The sequence below is a fragment of the Schistocerca serialis genome, chromosome 4, assembly GCF_023864345.2.
Source record: "Schistocerca serialis cubense isolate TAMUIC-IGC-003099 chromosome 4, iqSchSeri2.2, whole genome shotgun sequence".
Classification (NCBI taxonomy): Eukaryota; Metazoa; Arthropoda; class Insecta; order Orthoptera; family Acrididae; genus Schistocerca; species Schistocerca serialis.
The window spans coordinates 839,431,975-839,456,947 of NC_064641.1; the positions used below are offsets into that span (position 1 = coordinate 839,431,975).

Genomic DNA, 24,973 nt, shown 5'->3' on the forward strand with positions numbered 1-24,973 from the left:
AAAATGGTTCAAATGGCTCTAAACACTATGGGACTTAACAGCTGAGGTCATCAGTCACCTAGAACTTAGTACTACTTAAACCTAACTAACCTAAGGACATCACAAACATCCATGCCCGAGGCAGGATTCGAACCTGCGACCGTAGCGGTCGCGCGGCTCCAGACTGAAGCGGCTAGAGCCGCTCGGCCACGCCGGCCGACACATTCGTTCAACACGTAGCCTTACGCCACCTTGTTACGAGGGCATGTACGCTGTCAATGTACCACTTTACTGGTCGACGTCGCAGCCAATGTCTATATGCATCAATATCTTCCCGATCATTCACATACTGCTCCCCGCGAAATGCATCCTTCGTTGGACAAAACAGATGGAAGTCGGAAAATGCAAGATATGGACTACGTAAGAGGAAGAGCTGTCCAAGGAAGTTTTGTGAGCTCTTTATGGGTGCGCAGACTAGTGTGAGGACTTGTGTTGTCATGGAGAAGGAGTGGTTTGACAGCATTTTTGTGGTGACGACTACGCTAAAGTCGTTTCTTCAGTTTCCTGAGGATAACACAATACACTGCAGGGTTGATCATTGCACCATGCAGAGAATATCAAACAGAACAACCACTTCAGAGTCCCACAAGGCCAATGCCATGCCTTTATCGGCAGAGGGTGCGTATTTGGACTTTTTCTTTGGAGGAGAAGTGGTGTGGCGCCACTCCATAAATAGGCATTTTGTTTCCGGTTCGAAGTGATGACTCAATGTTTCATCGCCTGTGACGATGTTCGGAAAAAAATCAGCCTCGTAAAGCACAAGTAGGTGGCCCTTCATTGCTCTTTATAGGTCTTCTGCTAGGCGTTGAGGAATCCATTGGTGCAGTTTGGGCACTCAGAGGCGTGAGCCCATGTTGTGTTGACACATGAGTGTGTCAGTGCTACCAACAGAGACGTCAGCTGTGCAGTGAGGTGTTCGATTGTGATCTGACGATCACCTCAAATGAGTGTCCGCACTTTACAACACTGCAGGGATCGCAGTTGTGTGCGGTCGGTCGCCACGTGGGAGGTGACACTGCTGCTTCGAACGTACCCCAGTTACAGACGGCATTTTGAAGGCTCCGAAAGACGTCAGCACCTATCAGAACTTCATGAAACTGTAGGGATGGAAGTAGGAATATTTCACAATGTCCCACAATAGAGACCGCATTTTTTCAACTGAAAAACCGGGGAAGTTCGTATGCTGCTGCCCATGCAAGACCCTCTTTCTGTTGGTAAACAAACCTTCCCATTAAAGTAAAGTAAGCATGTGACAATACTCGTTGCAACATGTCAGTGACCTCTGATATTTCTAAAACTGAAAACTTTTTATGTTTTACTATGTTTTTAAAGATTATGTCTATTGTTTCTTTAGTTGGTAAATCTGTAAACAGGTTAGATACACGAAAACAAGCAAGTTGATTCATTTGTGTTCTTAACAGTGTGATACATCAGAATTGTTGTACTGCTTCATAATTTTATTCAGTAACTGAGAATGTTTATGAGAAAGTATTTTGTAGAGTCAACAGCAGACCTCATTGGAACATGAACTTTATGGGTCTTAGGTTGAGCTCTTAGTCTCAGGGCAGTGCAATTCATGTCCTTACTGGTTATTCTATGAACAGGAAATTACATTTATTAATCATTGTTCTGCTTTTGTTTTGTAAAATTACTATTCGATCTTGTTTAGTCTCAATTGTGTAGTTATCAGAAAAGAAGGCCAGTGCATTAATGATGTATTCATCTCTCTTCATAATTTCTACAGAACTGCTTTTCTCAGATTACACATTTATGGCGTTATTAAGAGCTTTATTAAGACTATTCCTGAGTCTCATATTTATGCTGTATACAAGTTTTTTCTCTTCTAAAAATTCGTTAGCAGGTTTCTCTGTGGGTATTTGTGTCCCTCTAAATGATTTTAATTATTTTGTGTGCTAGGTCAGTCGGTTCAATATTAATTATGTCAGTTAAGTCATCTCCTTTTTTAGTGTACATCATGACTTTTTTAGGCTAGCATATTGTTGCTTCATCTGGGTTTTACATTGTATTTTAATCCCATCTTGAGTAAATGCTGTTATTTCTTATTGAAGACGTCAGTTTCATTAATGACTCTTTTATAAAACTGTGCTTCATTGGATGGCTTGTTGCGCTGTTGCTGATAAAATTTTAAATGTATGGCTTCTAGATTTTCTGGTGCCGGTGTGTGATTTCAGTTTGCATTTTGTTTACAATACTTTAAATATAATCTTCAGGTGATTTCAGTACCAACGGGTGTAGTATAGTAGCTAGTTGTAAATACGTGTGTTAACAGCACTACATGATTTGTCCTTTTTTTCTTATACTGAGATTTTACTTCTCATTTAATCCACATTATATCACATTTCCTTTTGGGAATGTGGAATGCAGTGGACTTGCTTCACATTGATATAATTAGGACGTTAGGCAATCCTTAGTGGATTTAACACTAGGAACAGTTTTCGTAAGTTTTATTTTGTAGTTTCTGTATGAGCATACTGCTTTCAGTGCTTGTCTGGGCAAATCCAATTTAATTATATCCATGTTTTGCAGCTGTGAACGTGACTGTGTTGAATACAGAGGTAGTTTGAATAAAAACGTCTTCAGTAACAATAAACTTCATCTTTGATCATGTGAGGTTAAATTACATCTGTGAAGCATTTTCAAACAGTTGTAAACAAACGTGCACCAGGAGGGACGTGATGTACGACGGCGGTATGAATAAACGAATCTATGCTTATCTCAAACGGTTAAAAATGTTCTGCCTCATCTATTCTGTAAGTTTTTCCCATTTTTTACACTGTTTCTCTCATATATCCGCACTCGATTCACGAAATACGAAACCTAACTAATTTTTTCTTAACAGGAAAACGCATTTCTTCTCGCTCAAGAGCAAGTGTTATCTGTTAGACGATTTGCACCCGAAGACGGACCCAAAGGGATCAAAATGCATCGTGTGATTGAATAAATCACGAAAAAACTGTGACTGAAGGCGTTTTTATTCAAACACCGGTGTATTGAATACTCTAACCTCCGCAGCTGAAGAATGTGGATAAAAATGAAGTGACTGTTATCACTGACAATCTTCCATTACAACGATATTGTATGGAAAAAATGTGACGTTGATTCCAGACAGAAACTTTTAGGGGCAAGAAATCACACTCTACCGGAACCTCACGATGTCCTTGATAAATTTTGTTCAAGATAATTTCTTTCTAAAGCACGAAATTTCCGTCCATCAGTAACGTTTTGATGCACAGTTGAGAAGGGTCAAAATTAGTGCTTAACATACAGTACCAGCGGTAATAATACACAAATGCGGACGTAGATATGGCACATCAAATTGTTATTTTAAGGATCTTCACCAGCAAGCGACTCTGTAGTCTGAAAAGAATAGGCAAGAATAACACAAATGCGAGCAACAGCCGAATGGATGTTTTTCCGAAGGCAGCATAGACATGGGAACTAAAGCCTTGCTAATTACTGACATGGGGGTTAACTGTAGCATAGTGTTGTGGAATGCACGTAAAATGGAAGTCATATAACGACCACAGAACTTTTGTTACAAGTAAAACTGGAGTACAAGATAAATAATACGACATTCGGGACACTGTTGCTTAAGGTGATCCATCCGAATTCGAGTTACTGCCCTCAGTTCCTGTCTATTGCTTGAAAACAGTAGGAAATTGAAGCTTTTAGCTGTTGCGTGAAATGTTGTCAGACGATCGAATTGGATGGGTTAATGGCTGCAGATAAATTTTTATTGTAATTGCAATTTATAACATCTCCCATCTTCAAGATGATTCGCTCAACATAAAGTCTCCCGTGGTCACGACTGTCTACCGCTACATTCGAGGCAGTAGCTCGGCTTTTAAATGATTCATTTGTTTACGCTGAAGACCGCACAGACGTGCGTAACAGCTGCTGTTCCAAATGTAAAATAAATACGAAAGATAAACAACAGACAGATGTACTCTGCACAAACCATGCTGAAACCGGGCCAGAAACACATTTATATTCTAATGCTCGTAACGTCCCGATTGGCAGTGGCGCAGATAAAAGTTGGCCGTGTAAGTATAAAGGAAATGCAGTGAAATTACAGAAACGTAGAGTTGAAATGGGCTCATCGTATATTTACAATAAAAAATACATGTACAAAAGACGTTGAAAGTGACACCTGCAACATCAACACACAGCTATGCACGTCTAAGCGTATTCAGGCACAGTGGACGTAAAATTCGGATAGCGATGGCGGCAACTTCACAGCTTAGGCTGTTTTTCGTTTCCTGTATTGTGTGTGTGTATTTCCATGCTGTTAGATCAGCCATAAATGTTTGCTGACAGTTCGTTCCTCCGTGAAGCCATCATGGACTCGTTCCAGGGATATCTTAGATGTGTGGCATTGTGCCCCATCTTGCTGGAAGGAGCAGTATTGCAGTATTGTCTTTCATATTCAGTGAGTTGAGCACAAAATGTATCAAAATTTTTCATGTATGCAACCGTGTTGAGGGCAGTGTCAAAAAATGTCGGTCCAATCAAGCGCCTTCCAGGTACACCGCACTAAACGCCGATGTTTTCATCATCGAGTAGCTGCTGACACAAATAGCTAGAGTTCTCCGTTGCCCATAACCTCGTGTTCTGTGAACTCACATGACCGGAAAGATGACACCATGCTTTATCACTCTGATATTATGGAAACGGTGTAACAAACCATTGTTGGTGTTATTCAAAAGCCACGTGCAGTAATCTACGCGGTTCCGACTGCCATCCTCCCGTAACTGCTGCACAACCGTCACACGATATGGCTTAAAATTAAGACTTTTCAATAGCCGCTGGCAAATCATACTTACGTGCGCCTGCTGAGCGAGTTTATTTGTTCACATGGGCTATGAATCGTTCTCCGGCGAATGCCTTCAATAACTTGTGATGTGCGGATTGAAGGAATTTTTTGTCGTTTTACATTTTGGATTTGCGTAGGTGCGGCAGTTTTTATACAGACTCTGTATTGCTCTCTTTGCTGGCCGCCCTCTACCTAGATACTTGTCCCCGAAAATTTCGCGAGTTTTCTTAATCGAGACTGTTTTCACGTTATGCTTCCACAGTTTCAATTCTTTCTTCTATCGAGGAACTCATTTTGCAGACTGTCTACCTTCAGAGAAACGTCTAACTTCATGGATGAAATAAACTGAAATGCTGAAAGAAGAATGCTAACAATCGATTACATAAAAATGTACATTTTTGTGGCTGAACCCTGTTTCAGAAGTGGAACTACTGCAATCGCATTCAGAATACGAACGGCCCACTTTTAACTGCGCCACCCGCTGGGGAAAGGTAGGGTAAAGTTGCCACTCTAAGCGAAATTGGATTTTCATGAAACCATGGCTATTAACAGGAGCTTGTGGCGTATACATCTCGGTTCTACGTATCGCATGGTATCTACCAAATATTTATAGCTCAGGTAAAAGTATATTTTATGGGATATATAAACGTTTTTCTTAATGCTTGCCTAGCGGCCACTTTTTCCTACCTAACGGGATAAAGTAGCTAGTCCCTTGCCACTAATCTCAAATAAGCTGTTTACTTTAAAAACATGGGTAGGCTGAAAGTGTTTGTTTCATAATTGATTATTATTAGGAGACCAGTAATAAAAAATTAAAAAGAAACGTGTTGAAATACACTCTTTGCACAAAAAGGTCATGGGTTACTATTTCAGTCCAATTCACTCAGCTTACAAATTCAGAAACTATATTAAGTTACGTACGAAATTCGCACATGGAGTTGTCATCATCTTCATGACATTCAGCGCACTGTTCGTGAGCCCGGTGATTACATCACCGACATCTTATACATCCTTCATTTTCTTTAGATACAAAAAACGCTTTCTTGCAGTAAAAGCAGTCTGTCACTTTTCTTATCAGTGGAACTGTCTTCTTCAGTTTTTCTTGAAAAAGTTTCTTCTTAGCAGTAACTCTTAGCGTTGGGTTCCACTTTCAGCTACTTACCTTTATTTTGTGTTGTCTTACATTGTAGAATATTGGCTTCGTTTGTTTGTTTTATCTTCAAACTTTTTTTGTTAAAAGCTCTTCATCTTGTTTCTTTTAGGTTCAGCCTACACATTTTTAAAAGGGCTTTAAGTGATTATGGCTCTCTTTACTTTTTCATTCCTAGTTTGACTTTGATTCACACATTACGTCCTATGGGCTTATGTGGAACCTACCCGTTGGATACTCAGCGTGACGTTCTTCGGTGGTCGGACGCTAAGGAGAACCTTCTCTTGGAGCATGCTTATCACCTATAATCAGACGGCAGCCTGCACAACCAGTTGGCCCATTTGAATAAGACATAGCAGTTTGGCGTTGTTTTTGGTGAAGGAGACCAGACAGCGAGGTCATCGGTCTCAGCGGCTTAGGGGAGGACGGGGAAGGAAGTCGGCCGTGCCCTTTCAAAGGAACCATCCCGGCATTTGCCTGGAGTGATTTAGGGAAATCACGGAAAACCTAAATCAGAATGGCCGCACGCGGGATTGAATCGTCGTCCTCCTGAATGCGAGTCCAGTGCGCTAGCCATTGCGCCAGTTTGACGTCCAGAGGGATCAGCACTTGCTGAAGACTCAGTCATTTCGCAATGAGACGAACCAATACTTGAACAAGGCACATATTAGTGTCCGCATCCAAAGGAATTTCAATAACCTCAGCAGTATGGTCTTCATCATTAAACACGTTAGGATCTAGAGGAAAAGTTCCCAAATTTCTAAAGCCATTTATTGCTGCCATTTGAACGGCTATACGAAATAATGCTGCACTCAAGGGTGCACTTACCTGAGACTATGTCATAGTACTTCCCGTATTATTGAGAAGAAATTTTTCCTAAGCTTGTTGGTAAAAGGTTTTAAAAGGAGACATGAATGCCACATCCCAGGGTTGGAGATTGTGGCTACAGTGTTGGAGCAAGAGCACAACAGTTCTGGGATGACATGTGGACGTCCAACATCTTGTCACCTACTCATGTTGTCTCCATCCTTACACCACTTTACACGGATGCTCAAGTCAGTAGCACGCGAATCAGCTTCGTCATTTTCAAAATGCTCGTTTCCAAGCACTTAAGCATAACCATCTTCTCACCAGCGCATGTCCTAATGGGTAGTAGTATTTAGTTCCATTTGTTATGAAATGGAAGTGAGAGACATAAACCAGATTCTTTCGCACAAGAGGTGTTCGCAGATAATGGGAGCATCGCTCCCCCAGCTTACCACTTCTTTTTTCAGCACTGGGACTCCTCGCAGCTCGATATCACGCAACTACTGTCTTCAGAAGCTTATGTCAACCCTGCCTGCTGAGGATCCGTTTGGTGCAGGAGAAGTACAGCCTTTGAACAGCCCACCTAATCTCCTCATTGAGGAGAGACAGGTTGTTGCACTCGAGTAATGAAACATGAGCCAAGAGAGCTATGTAGACAGCGAAATAACCAAAGCAGCCCACCGAAAACCCCTTGTTCACATTTGTGAGGTTGAATAGTCCACGGCGCAGAGCAGGAGCGACGCGTCAAACCCGTATCGTGGACTTGTGAACTTGGCTTCATTAATCATTCTACTCTCTTCCTCTGTATCTCCACAGAGAAGCCACTAATTAATGGTCCAAGCTGCGTCGAAAAAAATTTTGTTTCACCTGCCTTGCCGAATAAGCTGGAATATGGTGTTAATAACACCGTATCACCAGATAACGATTAAAATATTTCTTATTGTATGCAGCCATTTAGAATGTTAGTAGAAATACTTAGTTGTAATATTTTCACTATCACTTGTTGCCTGCAGTTTAGATCATGATTCTGTTAACAGTTTTGGTCCAAATGTTTTATGTGCCAGTACTATTATTAATGACCATGCATCTTAACGTACTTAAAAACAAACGCTGTACTCAGACCACTGGTTTCATATTCGGAAGGAGGGGGTTCAGATCTTCTCCCACGCATCAAATGTTAAGTTATGCGTGGTTTCCTTAAAGCACGAACCCTGACCCATGTCTTTGGAAATGGTGTTCATAGTAACTTAACCGCATTATTATTCATCATTAGACTTATTCCCGCATCATCCCTGTTTGATTTTGTATTTGTAACACCGTACACACTGACCAGAATTCCTGTTCATCCTGCCACCGGACTTCACTAATTCCGACTATATCTTTCTTCAACCTGTCCGTTCAACTTTTAAAATTTTTTAACCAGTCTAATCGATTAAAGGATGTAACATTCCACACTCAGACCCGTAGAATGCTAGTTTTGTTAATGACGACGTCATCCTGAGTAGTCCCCGCCCGGAGATCCGAATGTGGGACTATTTTATCTTCGAATTAAATTCGATAGATTTTTTCACCTGTTATAATCATTACATTTAAGTATTTTTTAAGGAAAAAACTTCAGCGTTCTTAAATTTTTTTAAAATTTCAGCATTTGTAAAAAACGGAGGGGAGATGGATGGTGGGATATGGGGAGCAGTTATTAGTCACACGATGATGTGGAGACATTAAACAAAGAAATTCCTGTGTAGGTTGACAAATGGACAAATTATTATGCCAAAGTATTTTAGTAAAGGAAGAAGAATAATTGGTTTCATATTACGTTCGTTACTGAAAACGAATTCTTCGCAGCTGTCGAATATTGCTGGTGGTTACAACATATTTTTGTCTACAGCCTGTGCTAGTACAGCCGTTATGTATATTCTCGTATAGGGCAGATATTTCAGTTGAATGTAGCTTTCCCGGTGTCGGCGAATAAGTACGATATTGCATTCCCAGCGTTATTCTAAATTACGATGCAAAGTTCCTTCGGTCATGAACTCATGTCCGAAGTAACTTTGGATCGTAATTCAGAATAACAAAGGCACTCCAATGTCATCTGTATAATCAGTCACTTAATATCCACAGGCAGTATGTTACTTTTTTCTAAATAGTGCCCACTTTGATAGAAATCTCTCCAAATAGAATCTATAGAGAGAAGAAAAATAGTTATTTCTGAGCTCTCATAAAAACCTGATCTTCTATCTCCACCCGCAAATGCTTTGTCTGAATACTTTGAGGTTAGTTACATGCCAGTTACGTCAGCTTGTGATGCGAAGATGATTTTTTTTCTTTTTTTTTTAAGAAATAAATGTGTTTGTCACCGAATTACGAGTCCTTTGTAGAATGCAAAGACTGCATAGTCAATGCTGTCGTCTGCTAGCAAAGTCTAATCTTAGGTTATGCTGAATATCGGCAAGCATTACTTCGAACGCGGAGTTTTTTCAACCAATCAGGTGACTTGGCGTAGAGTTTCAATAAGGTCGCATGGGTGAACAGCCAATCAACACACTTACTACCTAGGCACAGAGCCGACAAAACGTCTTTTACATCGTGCTGTACGCTTACGATTTTGTGAAATTTAATTTGCCCTGTGAATGATTTGAGATGAGCCTTCTAAACTGCAGCTTTCAGGAGTTTTGGAGAGACGATTGGTTGTTTGCTGTGTATTGGCATAATTCCATTGTCCTTATACATGATTTTTCAGCTGTCATTGTCTACCAACGGCTGCAAGTTTAGGCCGTTTTGTTCTTTCTTTCGTAATGGTCGTTCATGGAGAAAGGTCGACTTTCATCGGTTTCCCACTAAATAAATTTTATAAAGATGATTAAAACTGTGTGTCGGACCGAGAGTCAATTTCGAGTCTCGTTCCGGCAGTCAGTTTCAATCTCCCCTGAAGTTTCATATCAGCGTACACCCCGCTGCATACAGAAAATTTTGTTCTGCTAGAAATTAATTTTCTGCTCTTTGTTAATTTATAGTATTGTAAATCCACATGGTCAAGTAGAGGGCTTTTAGCATCTGGTGTCCATACATTTTCGTCTATACTCTGAACAAACAATTGAAGTTAATTTCAAGTGTATCACGAATTGTTTTCCCCTTGGAATTACTTTTCAGTTTTACGAGATTTCATGCTCAAATTCACATACGTGTGTTAGCACAACTTCTTGCAATTGATTGCCTTCAGCAGAATTAATACTTATACAGACTGCCTCAATCAAAAAAGTATGTTCTTCCTTACTTGCAAATTTTAAGTCGATCAAGATAAATCGCGAGTTGCAGAGAAATTAAAGACGCATGCCGTAGTCATGAATACATTGAGAATTCGTATTTCAGTGAGTCATTCTTCTTGTTGCCACGTATTATGCAGTCACATGTGCAATGGACGTCTCTTTTCACTACAAGAAGAGGCTTTTATACTTACAGGATGTATCAGACGACTGAAGGTTTTGCTTATAATTTTGCCTACTCTTAGGTATTTTAACGCCTTTCCCTTACGTTATGAAGTTCTCTTAATACCTCATACTGCGTTAATAGTTGTCAGATAGCGTTATTGCCTCATCAGTAGGTCAAATTCTGTAAGAGAAGGGAAATACATTCGGGTCGTTATAACGGAATCGTACAGTTACATACGCTCTTTTTTTCAAAAAGTAATTGTCCGAACCGACGGAAACCGGTAGATGTTCATTTACAGCAAAGAAATAACTAACATTTCAGAGAAATTGCATGATTTATTCAAGAGAAAGGGCTTCACAAATTATAGAAAGTTAATAACCGTTGGTCAACTTCTGGCCCTTAAGCAAGCGGTTATTCGGCTTGGCTTCGATTTATATTGTTGGATGTCCTCTTGAGGGATATCGTGCCAAATTCCGTCCAATTGGCGAATTAGATGGTTAAAATCCAGAGCTGTTTGGAGGGCCGTGCCCATAATGCTCCATAATTTCTCAGTTGGACAGAGATCCGGCGACACTGCTGGACAAGGTATGGTTTGGCAGTCATGAAGACAAGCAGCAGAAACTCTTGCTGTGGGCAGGCGGGCATTATCTTACTGTAATGTAAGCCCATGATGGTTTGCCATGAAGGGCAACAAAACGAGGTGTAAAATATCCTCGACCTACCCCTGTGCTATGAGAGTGCCGCGGATTGCAACCAAAACAGTCCTGCTAAGAAAAGAGTCAGTTTGGTATCCCACCTCAGTCCAGGACTTCTCCGAACCGTCTTCGCTGCTCATTGGCTCTCATTTCACTTAAGACAATTCTACTCCAGTCAATGACATTCCAGGCCGAAGACGCGTCTGGAGACGCCTCGGTCAGCGATGGAATAGCAACCTGACTGACGCCGGCCATACTGCCCGACTACCACGAGTGACGCTTTGGGGTGACATTTCTTTTCATGGCAGGACCCCTTTGGTTGTCGTCCGCGACACCCTTACAGTACAGCGGTACATCGACGATATTCTACGCTCCGTTTTGTTGCCCTTCATATCAAGCCATCATAAGATTACATTTCAGCAAGATAATGCTCGCTACACGGCGAGGATTTCTATTGCTTGTCTTCGTGCTTTCGAAAACTTATCTTGGCCAGAAAGGCCGGCGGATAGTTCCCCAACTGAGAACTTTCGGGTCCTCCAAAAAGCTGGAGATTTTGACGATCTAACGCACCAATTGGACAGGATTTGGCACGATATCCGTCAGGAGGACATCCAGCTGCAGCATCGATCAATGCCAAGACGAATACATTTCCGACCCCATTCTGATCATTCCATCGTGGTGCGTGATTTTTTTACCGTCGAGTGTATTTTGACGTAAGAGTGAGTGGGTAGTGATCAAGAACGCCACAGTCAGGTTACCTGCTCGCTGTCGTCGTGCGTGCAGTTGAAGAGCGGCGCGTGGTCCGAGGTGTTGTGCACCATGTTGTCGCACGTGAAGAAGCCCGCCTCCGGGTCCCAGGACACCACCCCCCGCCACGGCACCGCGGCCAGCACCACCAGCAGCGCCTGCAACACAATTTATTTAATGCAGCTATTAAAATAGCACTGTAAAAGTGTGCCCTGACAATGCCGGGTCGCGCAACGAAGTAACTGTGGTACAGGAAAAGCGGTCACAGAGCGTGAACGACACTGATGGACTATGTCCTACACTAAGGTGCCGTCAGTAAGAAATGCCAAATCCAAAAGCAAAAATACCCACTCACAGAAAGTTTTACGCCGAACACAGGCGGCACCAGAAAATACGAGGGCAGTTCAATAAGTAATGCAACACATTTTTTTTCTCGGCCAATTTTGGTTGAAACAACCGGAAATTTCTTGTGGAATATTTTCAAACATTCCCGCTTCGTCTCGTATAGTTACATTGACTTCCGACAGGTGGCAGCGCTGTACGGAGCTGTTAAAATGGCGTCTGTAACGGATGTGCGTTGCAAACAACGGGCAGTAATCGAGTTTCTTTTGGCGGAAAACCAGGGCATCTCAGATATTCATAGGCGCTTGCAGAATGTCTACGGTGATCTGGCAGTGGACAAAAGCACGATGAGTCGTTGGGCAAAGCGTGTGTCATCATCGCCGCAAGGTCAAGCAAGACTGTCTCATGTCCCGCGTGCGGGCCGGCCGTGCACAGCTGTGACTCCTGCAATGGCGGAGCGTGCGAACACACTCGTTCGAGATGATCGACGGATCACCATCAAACAACTCAGTGCTCAACTTGACATCTCTGTTGGTAGTGCTGTCACAATTGTTCACCAGTTGGGATATTCAAAGGTTTGTTCCCTCTGGGTCCCTCGTTGTCTAACCGAACACCATAAAGAGCAAAGGAGAACCATCTGTGCGGAATTGCTTGCTCGTCATGTGGCTGAGGGTGAAAATTTCTTGTCAAAGATTGTTACAGGAGATGAAACATGGGTTCATCACTTCGAACCTGAAACAAAACGGCAATTAATGGAGTGGTGCCACACCCACTCCCCTACCAAGAAAAAGTTTAAAGCCATACCCTCAGCCGGTAAAGTCATGGTTACAGTCTTCTGGGACGCTGAAGGGGTTATTCTGTTCGACATCCTTCCCCATGGTCAATCGATCAACTCTGAAGTGTATTGTGCTACTCTTCAGAAATTGAAGAAACGACTTCAGCGTGTTCGTAGGCACAAAAATCTGAACGAACTTCTCTTTCTTCATGACAACGCAAGACCTCACACAAGTCTTCTCACCCGAGAGGAGCTCACAAAACTTCAGTGGACTGTTCTGCCTCATGCACCCTACAGCCCGATCTTGCACCGTCGGATTTCCATATGTTTGGCCCAATGAAGGACGCAATCTGTGGGAGGCACTACGCGGATGATGAAGAAGTTATTGATGCAGTACGACGTTGGCTCCGACATCGACCAGTGGAATGGTACCGTGCGGGCATACAGGCCCTCATTTCAAGGTGGCGTGGAGATTACGTTGAAAAATAGTATTGTGTAGCTGAATAAAACAACCCCTGTTTCAGAAAAAAAAAGTGTTGCATTACTTATTGAACTGCCCTCGTACTAAATCTATGCCGCGCGGGATTAGCCGAGCGGTCTTGGGCGCTGCAGTCACGGACGGTGCGGCTAGTCCCGGCGGAGGTTCGAATCCTCCCTCAGGCATGTGTGTGTGTGTTTGTCCTTAGGATAATTTAGGTTAAGTAGTGTGTAAGCTTAGGGACTGATGACCTTAGCAGTTAAGTCCCATAAGATTTCACACACATCTGAACATTTTTTTACTAAATCTATGAGTGGCACTGAGGCCAGAACAACCTTTTCTTGTGAGAAGAGAAACTGACAAGAATTTACGTTGAGGCCAACCCTGTCTTTCGGTTGTGACTCCATACCTCTCCCCGCTCATCTCGTACCGACCCCTGCCTTCCTTGTGGAGGAAAAAGGATTCGGTCAGTAGCCGGCTGGTGACGTCTGTTACCAATCCTCATCTTCTGCTACTTCAGTAGTTTGAAACTTTTTAATGACATTACTGGTCTATGATCTGCACCCTGGTCAGTGTAAGCAATTACTCATTAGGCATTTCAACAGTTCCCAAAAACACTCATACTTTATTTTCGTATATTCCGTTTGAGCAGTTAACATGAATAGTGTGCGAAATATGAGATGTTTATTTCTGTGTTTTACACACAAGGGCCAAAGAAACTGGTATAGGCATGCGTATTCAAATACAGAGACATGTAAACAGGCAGAATACGGTGAGATGGTCGGTAACGCGTATATAAGACAACTAGTGTCTGGCGCAGTTGTTAGATCGGTTACTGCTGCTGCAATGTCAGGATATCAGCATTCAAGTGAATTTAGATGTGGTGCTATAGTCTGCGCACGAGCGATGTGACACAGCTGGGATTTTCTTGTACGATCATTTCACGACTATACCATGAATACCAGGAATCCGGTAAAACCTCAAATATACGACATCACTGCTGCCGGGAAAAGATCCTGCAAGAACGGAACCAACGACGACTGAAGAGAACAATTCAACGTGACAGAAGTGCAACACTTCAGCAAATTGCTGCAGATTTTAGTGCTGGGCCATCGAGAAGTGTCGTTGCCTGGTCGGACGAGTCTCGTTTCAAACTGCACTGACCGGATGAACGTGTATGGGTATGGAGACAACCTCATGAATCCATGGATCCAGCATGTCAGCAGGCGACTGTTCAAGCTGGTCGAGGCTCTGTAATGGTGTTGGGCGTGTGCAATTGGAATGACATGGCACCCGTGATACGTTTAGGTAAGACTCGTGACACGTACATAAGCATCCTGTCTGATCACCTGCATCCATTCATGTCCATAGTGCATTCCGACGGACTTGGGCAATTCCAGCAGGACAATGCGACAGCCCACTCGTCAGGAATTGCTACAGAGTGGTTCCAGGAACACTCTTCTGAGTTCAAACACTTCCGCTGACCACCAAACTCCTCAGACGTGAACATAATTGAGCATATCTGGAATACCTTGCAACGTGTTGTTCAGAAGAGGTCTCCACCCGCTCGTACTCTTACGGATTTATGGTCAGCCCTGCGGGATTCATGGTATTAATCCCCTCCAGCACTACTTCAGCTAGTAGTCCAGTCCATGCTACGTCGTGCTGCGGCACATCTTTGCGCAAGCTGGGTCCCTACACGGTATTAGGCAAGTGTACCAGTTTCATTGGCTGTTCAGTGTATTTTGGCAGATGATCCCCAAAGGCTATAATGCTGTCATTCTTGTAAGGATTTACTTCTCAATTTGTTTCATTTTCGACTATTACGCTTCGCCGGCCGCTGGTGGCCGAGCGGTTCTGGCGCTACAGTCTGGAACCGCGCGACCGCTACGGTCGCAGGTTCGAATCCTGCCTCGGGCGTGGATGTGTGTGTTGTCCTTAGGTTAGTTAGGTTTAAGTAGTTCTAAGTTTTAAGTAGTTCTAAGTCTAGGGGACTGATGACCTCAGAAGTTAAGTCCCATAGTGCTCAGAGCCATTAACTATTACGCTTCAACTGTCAGAAAACAACTGCCTTATAATTCATTTGCTAATATAACCTCGAATGCTTTCATTTTTGTTACACGCTTTATGGCTTAGGCATGGCTCTTCAGACAGTTGGCTTTCTCTTTCGCTGGTGCCATACAGGAAGTCAACATACGAGTGTGGAGCTCTCGCAGTGCAAGTACAGGATGTATAATGTTTTTCGACCGGTAAGTCCAGCATAGCTAGCAGTAAGGCCGCACACTGCTGCTGTGTAGCAGCCAGAAAAGGCCCGTGATGCCAATTCAGGGGCGTAATCGTCACGTACAGTACCGCAAGCATGCTCAGTTGGACGTGAGTATTCGGAGCTCGACGTCTACTCTGGAGCGTGATAATCTCATATGATAGACTTGATCATCCTTCCCACGGAACCTATTCTCAGAGATGCACATAAAACGGGCCACATTCCAGTACATTTTTCCTCAATGAAACAGTTTTGGAAGAAAACGTTTGGTATTTCGACCTTCTGTCATATTCCGTTTCGTTGCCAAGGCTCATAATGTGTGGACAGATCGCCTCGATCCGTTCACTGATTTAACGTAAGGGCAAATACGGGGCGAGGCGCGTAAATCCGGGCAAATAAAACTTTTTTAAATGCAAGTTTACTAAAAAAAATACAAATGAAAATCATTTTAGATATAGGTAGTGGCATGTTTCAAAGGTAACATTACTCTATGTAGCCCCCTTCAGCCGCAATGACCGTCTCCAATATTGTCCTGAAGCGATCGCACTCACTCTTTAAAACAGCGCCGTCCGTATTCGCGAATGCCGCTTCGATAGCGGTGCGTAGAGATGCGAAATTAGTGTCCTGTCTTTTTGGTAACTCTTTCGACTACGCTCGAGAGGGTTCAAGTCCAGAACTCCTTTGACCAGATCATGTCAACGTTATCCGAGAGGCAGTTTTGGGGTAAATGGCTCGTACGAGCCGGTGCACCGTCCTGTTGTGAGATATACTGTCTCCCCTGAGGTCACGGTTTCACGACATTCCTCAGAACTTGCAGAGAAACTTATTTTTCTTTTTTTAAAAAGAAAGTGGAGGTATGATGTCACCCACACTAGATACAACACCTCGGACATGGACGCCAGACTTCTCCGAAGCACACAATGTCGTAAACAGTTGATCTCGGGTACCCCAAGAATCGAACTATTTCGATGGGAAAACTCCCAGCGCGAAGACTTTCGATAATCACTGCTCTTCGGCTATATTCCGCACTTGCCCGTAATATCTCGACCATCTTGCGATTCTGATCGTTTTCTAGATGCCTATGGCTTTCAAGAACTCCAATCGCAACCTCCGGCGGATCTACGATATGGAGGGAAATTTAAATTGAAATCTGTCGGGATTTAAGCGCAACACGCCATATTTTCAGGGTTTTCTGCCATTAGACAGAATCTTACATTAGAATGCGATGACCGCATCACGCGTGTCTCTCCTGGCGCTGATTTAGGATCTGTTCAGCTTTTATACGTCTGTGAAGCCTTGGTCACTTTCAGATTTTCAGTGAAGTTCTCTTTGCTTTCTGACTTGGCTGTCGAACCACGGCGGGTCTTCCCCATACCTGTTCTTCAATACTTTCTTCACTGATGCTCGATGTTTTGGGTCCTTGCAATGAATTTTTCATATTGATCGCACAGGCAAATTTAAATCTATTTTTTGTCTTTGTTTACATTCCCATCTTTTTTTAAATTCGAGGTCACACGTCCTGTGAATACACGTTATGTGACTTTAGCGCAGTGGTTTCCATTGCCTTCTGCGTCCTCATGACATTGATCATTGCTGATTCTTCCGCCTTTACGGGCAGTTTTCCACCTCAAGGACAAGAGTGTCCTGAACCTCTGTCGGCTTGTCTGCCCTCTTGACAACGCTGTTGGTACAATTGGGGCGACTTCTTAAGGCGGAAGTCTTCGGCCACCAAAATTGATTATTGATTATTAATCACAATTTAAGCGGTGGCAGGTTTCGAACTCAGGACCAAAGCCGTTTTGATTACTAATCAGATACGCTTTCCTAAACCACAGGTGAGAAGTAGGTGAGAACCAGAAGTAAAACAATTAAGCAGCGCCTCTGCGTCTCCTGACGCGACCACTCAACTGCTGCTGCAGTTAAGAGGAGGAGAGCAAAACCCTGTGCCAGCATATAGCCAACGACTCTGGAATAGCAACAAGGTGAGCACTGATCTTATCTGATTGGCGGAGCTCCGTCGCAGGTGTCACATTCCCTCACCCCTCGAGGCGCTACAGCCAAGTTCTGAATTTGATCCTAGTCGTTGCCACACAGTCTGGTGATTAATAACTGTACACCAACAACCCTCCTTCCGTTGCTGCCCAAACAGTAGCTGTGATTATCTCACTATCAGGTCAGATAGGTCTAACTAATTCATTTAACTCTCAGTATGTATCCGTACAACTGCATGTAATACACGCCTAAACTTCTTTCGTAGCTCATATTAGCGCTAAATTTATTGACTACATAGAAAGAAACATGCTTATGTGATGTTTCTCTGTAACCAACTCTGAATTTACGAGGTCAGTTCGAAAAATTCCGGAACATACGTGATTTCATGCCAGTGATTTGTTGGAGTCAAATGCGGTTGGCATCCCTGCACACGCCTGTGTTTAATGTGTAACTGCCGGAAGTTTCAGTGTTGTATGTCTGCTAGTTTTTGTTCAGTATTGTACTGAGTATGACGTTGCGTCGCACAGTTTGCGAATTTCCAGATGGCAACGAATCTGCATTAAATTTTGCTTGGACCACAAGAAAACCTTTACACAGACACACTAAAAGATACAGGAAGCCTACGGTGATGAGTGCTTAAGCTGTACTCGGTGTTACGAATGGTTTACACGGTTTAAAAATGGTCGAACGGAAGTTAGGAATGACGTTCGTTCAGAACGCCCTTCGACGCCTACCGACGACCCTCGTGTCAGGGACATCAACGAAATTGTGAGTGCTAATCGAAGAAGGACTGTCCAAGAGATTGCAGCAGAATATAACATTTAAGTTGAGCCATGTTATGAAATCCTGACACGGCATCTTGGAATGCATCGTGTTGCTGCCAAGTTCGTCCACGGCTCATGAGTTCAAATGGCTCTGAGCACTATGCGACTTAACTTCTGAGGTCATCAGTCGCCTAGAACTAAGAACTAATTACACCTAAGTAACCCAAGGACATCACACACATCCATGCCCTAGGCAGGATTCAAACCTGCTCCAGACTGTAGCGCCTAGAACCGCACGGCCACTCCGGAGGGCCACGTCTCATGAGTGAACACCAGAAAGACATTCGCTGCGCAATTGTGAAGAGCTTTTGGATCGGAGACGTTCCTTAAGAGAGTCATAACTGGTGACGAGAGTGAAGTTGAAACGCCATTGAAAGGACAAAGGTTTGCAACTATAGACGAGATAAAAGGGAATTCGGAGACGGCGCTTTGAGCGATCCAGTGAGAGGCGTACCAAGACTGCTTCCGGAAGTTGAAATGGCACTGGGAGCGGTGTATCAATTGTGGGGGTGAGTATTTCGGAGGAGACCATGCACAATTAGTAAAGGTAAGCATAGAAAAATTTTACGGACAAAATTCCGGAATTTTCTAACAGACCTCGTATATTCCCGGTTGAGGTGAGACTACTGACTCTATTTTAAACGACTAGCCAAATAAAGGCACGAAACTCATTTAAAACTATTCTTATACAGAATGGTCTATAAAGCCTGTAAGGATGTTAGAGGGGAGGCTGTGCTGAGAATTAATTGTTAAGAAAGAAAATCGATTCTTTACGCTGTTTCAGAGCTAAGCAGCACTGAAGTTACCCAAATAGGTCGTCGCGCATGCAAATGCAAGCACTTGTACGTTCTAAAACGTGGTAAAAAATGGAAATGAGCATATGGCATCGTTGGCTAGGAGGCCCCTATCCGGGGAAGCACCGCCGCCAAGTCTCATTTCAGTAGACGCAACATTGGGCGACTTGCTAGCCGGTGATGAGGATGAAATGATGATGAGGACAACACAACACCCAGTCCCCGAGCGGAGAAAATCTCCAACGAGGCCGGGAATCGAAGCCGGGCCCGCTTGCATGGGAGGCTCTAAAACGCGGTGATGCACAGACCTCTACGAGCCCGTGAGTTGCCACTTGCTGAAATGCTCATCACCAGTTAAATTGGTCTTTTTCGGAAGTGATAAATTTAATCTAGGTGAGCGAAAACTGCATTTGTTCGGTTTGGGGAAACCAAACGTTTGGCTACCTGTCTCTGGCAGGTTGCTTGAATTTGTGCGTGCGACGGCCTGATTGGCTAACTTCTAGGCTGCATCACTTGGAAACTGCGCAGCATATCGAACTGTTTCTTAACAATTGTTTCTGAGCGCAATCTCTCCCGCAAAAAGCTTGCAAACTTTTCAGACTGTTCTCAATCATCCTCTACAACGGCTGATATATTTCCCGTAATATTCTCTTCAGTTGGTTCGCTTTTAAATATTTGTACGACGATTCACTGGAAGACGCAAGCAAGCGATGAATATATACTTCTCGACGTAAATAACTATATGATACACACGTCCTGTTCGACATTGCAGACGTTAAAGCAGAGTCAATGTTAACTGATAACGATCTGTTCGCCAGGAAGCAGTAGACCATACATGAACTGTTTTCACAGATTTGTAACTGTCGTATCACAACTCCAAAAGCCCAGGGTTTGAAACTCGAGTGATAATAGGTTCCTCTTCTGACCTGGCAGATCTTCAGTATGAAATATGTGAAAGTCCCCTACGTCTTGGGCTGCTAAGATAAACAATACTGTCCGTCATTAGTAATAGGGTGAACCATTTTGTAGATTCATATGTGCACACCATACATGATTCAGAACTTTCAGTAGTCGATCACTGCCTGTATGTTACTTTAGATTAGGAATCTAGATATATTACATGCTAGCGTTCACTGCTGGCGAATTATTACAACATTTCATAAAAACACTTCATAACAGAATTCAGGACAAATTAAGGCTGCTGACGGGACGATATGACCCACACCGAAGAGATGAAAGTCCGCAGCTCGTGGTCGTGCGGTAGCGTTCTCGCTTCCCGCGCCCGGGTTCCCGGGTTCGATTCCCGGCGGGGTCAGGGATTTTCTTTGCCTCGTGATGACTGGGTGTTGTGTGCTGTCCTTAGGTTAGTTAGGTTTAAGTAGTTCTAAGATATAGGGGACTGATGACCATAGATGTTAAGTCCCATAGTGCTCAGAGCCATTTGAAGAGATGAAAGAGAGAAACAGAAATGTCGACCAGCAACATGGGACAAACACAGTAAGATGCGCACGCTAGCCTGTAATGGACGCTGAAAAGGCCAAGGACGGACCTGTTGCGTCACTGGAGAAGTCGCTTGACAACCAGTAACTACTCCGATGTTGCTACAAACTCAGGCAGCAAGCGATTAAAAGGAAACAAGTAAAGAGTTGCAGCATGGCAGCATCATTTAGCCACGTACTGTCTAACATTCTGTGTGGTGTCTGTTTGTTCTAAGTCGTGTCTCCCTACAACTTTCGCGCAACGACGCTCTGAGCGTGTTTTTTTTTAGGGAATTGACTAGTTTGAACCTGGGATCTGTTGCTGGTAAGGAGACGCCAGACCACACATGACATGTAGAGTTCAGAAGCGTTCAGTGAGACTAGCGATGATATAATCAAATACTTAATGATTTCAGCGTCAGCTCCACTGCACTCCCTGTAAAAGAATCTTAACACTAACTAAATTTAGTGGAAGGGGTTCAACGATTTCCTATTTTTAGTTAGCTGCTAAAATAACGTCAAAAAGCAGTTAAGTTTACCATTGGAATTTTTATTCTACTCACAAAACATTGTTTATAAATTGCGCTATTGATGAAAGGAAATATTTTAATACAGGATGACAAAAACCAACTACTTTCAACAAAAATGTGAACGAATATTTCCTGAATGGGTTTCCAAGTCCTACAATGAATCAAAGGATGACCTATGCCATATCTATATCTATAATCTAGGTTTAAATTAAGTTTCATAAACGAGAAAACTATCAAAAATGGTCTACAGTGACCCTCAATTATCTTTAATTACTTATTTAACTTGTCGTATATTCCAGTGGCTGATGTGGCTTCTCAATACTTTTATAACAGAAAAATCATCGCGTTTCAGATTTTAGCTTCAAGTAGCAAATGTGAATGCCATGAGGTTTAATTGACGATCGACACTAGTATTACGCAAAAAGGGGATGTAACAGGTGAGACTTCTGCAGTTCTGAGTGAAGCCTTATGCGCTCTTATGCGGAATCGCGTGCGTTCATTACCTTGTCGGTGGTTAGTCAGCGTCAGCGGGGGCGGGTGGCGCAGCCCCACACACCTCGCCGTCTCGGTAGTAACCCTCAAACTTCTCTTTACTACAATTTACTGATGTGGGTTTAAGGAAAAGATATCTAGCTGTGTTTTCAACTGCAGGGTCTCAATGTTAACTTTAAGCTCCACCTACACAAATTCTGTCTATCCAATGAGAAACGTTATACTTTTCGTGGTGGGGCAATGTTTTTAACAACGTAACAGAGACGCGAAAAAGTCTCACGCTAGAACTTGCAGCTGGTGTGGCCCTTTTAATGTTATCGTAAGATCTATACTGTTCTTCTGGAGGGCTCTATTTTTTTAACATGGGCTGGGGGGGTGGTCTTCGCGGTCGGTCGGCGACGTGGGTGTCCGTCCCTTATCGTAGGGCCTTCTAGTTTAACACGGTTCTGCTCTCGGCTTCTGTTCTCGTTTCTCCCCTCGGAACTGCGTCTGTCTCACGGCGGGAAGGTATGACATGCGTTTAGGCGTTCTTGTGTTAGTCTGTGGTATTCCATTTGCTCACTCGTTGATCGTATTACTTTGGTTAATTTAATGTCAGGATTTATTCGGAGTTATGTGACATACTGCCTGATTTGCTATCATGTCAGGGTTTTCATGGAAGGTGTTGGGTTTGCCTGACACCTTACAACTGTAAGGCAAGTGAGTAGAGATGCAGTTTATTACTATTGACGTCTGGCGTAAATAATAGCTATATTCTGGAAAACAAGTTGGCCAGGAGCGAGTAGGAGTCAGTTCATTCAATCCGCGAATCAAGAATCTCTACTATTTTTGCATTTCAATAATACTTCTATCCATTCACTAGAAAAAAGGTTTTTTACATACAGACGGACGGCAAATCTACATCCACATCCATACCCCGCAAGCCACCTGATGGTGTGTGGCGAAGGGTAATTTGAGTATCTCCATCGGTTCTCTCTTCTATTCCAGTCTCGTATTGTTTGTGGAGAGAAAGATTGTCGGTATGCCTCTATGTGGGCTCTAATCTCTCTGATTTTATCCTCACGGTCTCTTCGCGAGATATGGGAGGGAGCAATATACTGATCGACTCCTCAGTGAAGGTATGTTCTTGAAACTTCAACAAAAGCCCGTACCGAGCTACTGAGCGTCTCTCTTGCAGAGTCTTCCACTGGAGTTTATCTATCATCTCCGTAACGCTTTCGCGATTACTAAATGATCCTGTAACGAAGCGCGCTGCTCTCCGTTGGATCTTCTCTATCTCTTCTATCAACCCTATCTGGTACGGATCCCACACTGCTGAGCAGTATTCAAGCAGTGGGCGAACAAGTGTACTGTAACCTACTTCCTTTGTTTTCGGATTGCATTTCCTTAGGATTCTTCCAATGAATCTCAGTCTGGCATCTGCTTTACCGACGATCAACTGTATATGATCATTCCATTTTAATCACTCCTAATGCCTACTCTCAGATAATTTATGGAATTAATTGCTTCCAGTTGCTAGCCTGCTACATTGTAGCTAAATGATAAAGGATCTTTCTTTCTATGTATTCGCAGCACATTACACTTGTCTACAATGAGATTCAGTTGCCATTCCCTGCACCATGCGTCAATTCGTTGGAGATCCTCCTGCATTTCAGTACAATTTTCCATTGTTACAACCTCTCGATATACTACAGCATCATTCGCAAAAAACCTCAGTGAACTTCCGATGTTATCCACAAGGTCATTTACGTATATTGTGGATAGCAACGGTCCTACGACACTCCCCTGCAGCACACCTGAAATCACTCTTACTTCGGAAGACTTCTCTCCATTGAGAATGACATGCTGCGTTCTGTTATCTAGGAACTCTTCAATCGAATCTCACAATTGGTCTGATAGTCCATATGCTCTTGCTTTATTCCTTAAACGACTGTGGGGAACTGTATCAAACCCCTTGAAGTCAAGAAACGCGGCATATACCTGGTAACCCGTGTCTATGGCCTTCTGTCTCGTGGACGAATACCGCGAGCTGGGTTTCACACGATCGTCTTTTTCGAAACCCATGCTGATTCCTACAGAGTAGATTTCTAGTCTCCAGAAAAGCCATTATACTCGAACATAATACGTGTTCCAAAATTCTACAACTGATCGAAGTTAGAGATATAGGTCTATAGTTCTGCACATCTGTTGGACATCCCTTCTTGAAAACGGGGATGACCTGTGCCCTTTTCCAATCCTTTGGAACGCTACGCTCTTCTAGAGACCTACGGTACACCGCTGCAAGAAGGGGGAAGTTCCTTCGCGTACTCTGAGTAAAATCGAACTGGTATCCCATCAGGTCCAGCGGCCTTTCCTCTTTTGAGCGATTTTAATTGTTTTTATCCCTCTGTCATCTATTTCGATATCTATCATTTTGTCATCTGTGCGACAATCTAGAGAAGAAACTACAGTCCGCCGGCCGTGGTGGCCGAGCGGTTCTAGGCATTTCAGTCTGGAACCGCGCGACCGCTACGGTCGCAGGTTCGAATCCTGCCTCGGGCATGGATGTGTGTGATGTCCTTGGGTTGGTTAGGTTTAAGTAGTTCTAAGTTCTAGGGGACTGATGACCTAAGAAGTTAAATCCCATAGCGTTCAGAGCCATTTTTGAACTACAGTGCAGTCTTCCTCGGTGAAGCAGCTTTGGAAAAAGACATTTAGTATTTCAGCCTTTAGTCTGTCATCCTCTGTTTCAGTATCATTTTGGTCACAGAGTGTCTGGACATTTTGTTTCGATCCACCTAACGCTTTGACATAAGACCAAAATTTCTTAGCATTTTCTGCCAAGTCAGTACATAGAACTTTACTTTAGAATTCACTGAACGCCTCTAGCATAGCCCTCCTCACACTACATTTCGCTTCGCGTAGTTTTTGTTTTTCTGCAAGGCTTTGGCTATGTTGATGTTGGCTGTGAAGTTCCCTTTGCTTCCGCAGCAGTTTTCTAACTCGGTTGTTGTACCGCGGTGGCTCTTTTCCATCTCTTACGCTCTTTCTTGCTGCCATAGGGATGTGTGGTGCCTGTTGTGTTGGTTCGGACATGTCCGAAATAACAGACACCTTGAATTCATATAATTAATTCTCCTCGTTGGTGAACGAATCCACCAAATCCACTTTCTTCAGTGCGCAGCACGTCTGACCGCCTGTGGGAATCTGAAAGTAGCGAGCATGGAAGAGACGGACATGGACTGAGGGTAGGTGACGCTATGTGAGAGTGTGGGACGGTCGAGGTGCGTGCCGAGATGGTCCTCGCAGTATCGAGAAACACTGT

General features: G+C 43.4%; 1 protein-coding gene across 1 annotated transcript in view; it reads right to left on the reverse strand.

The window, feature by feature from the left end:
• LOC126474803 (toll-like receptor 2) overlaps positions 1-24,973 on the reverse strand; it is a 323,566-nt gene that overhangs the window by 218,424 nt on the left and 80,169 nt on the right. The window contains exon 2 of the mRNA XM_050102274.1: positions 11,713-11,859. Coding sequence (XP_049958231.1) covers positions 11,713-11,859 — 147 coding nt within the window. The remainder of the gene's footprint in view (positions 1-11,712; positions 11,860-24,973) is intronic.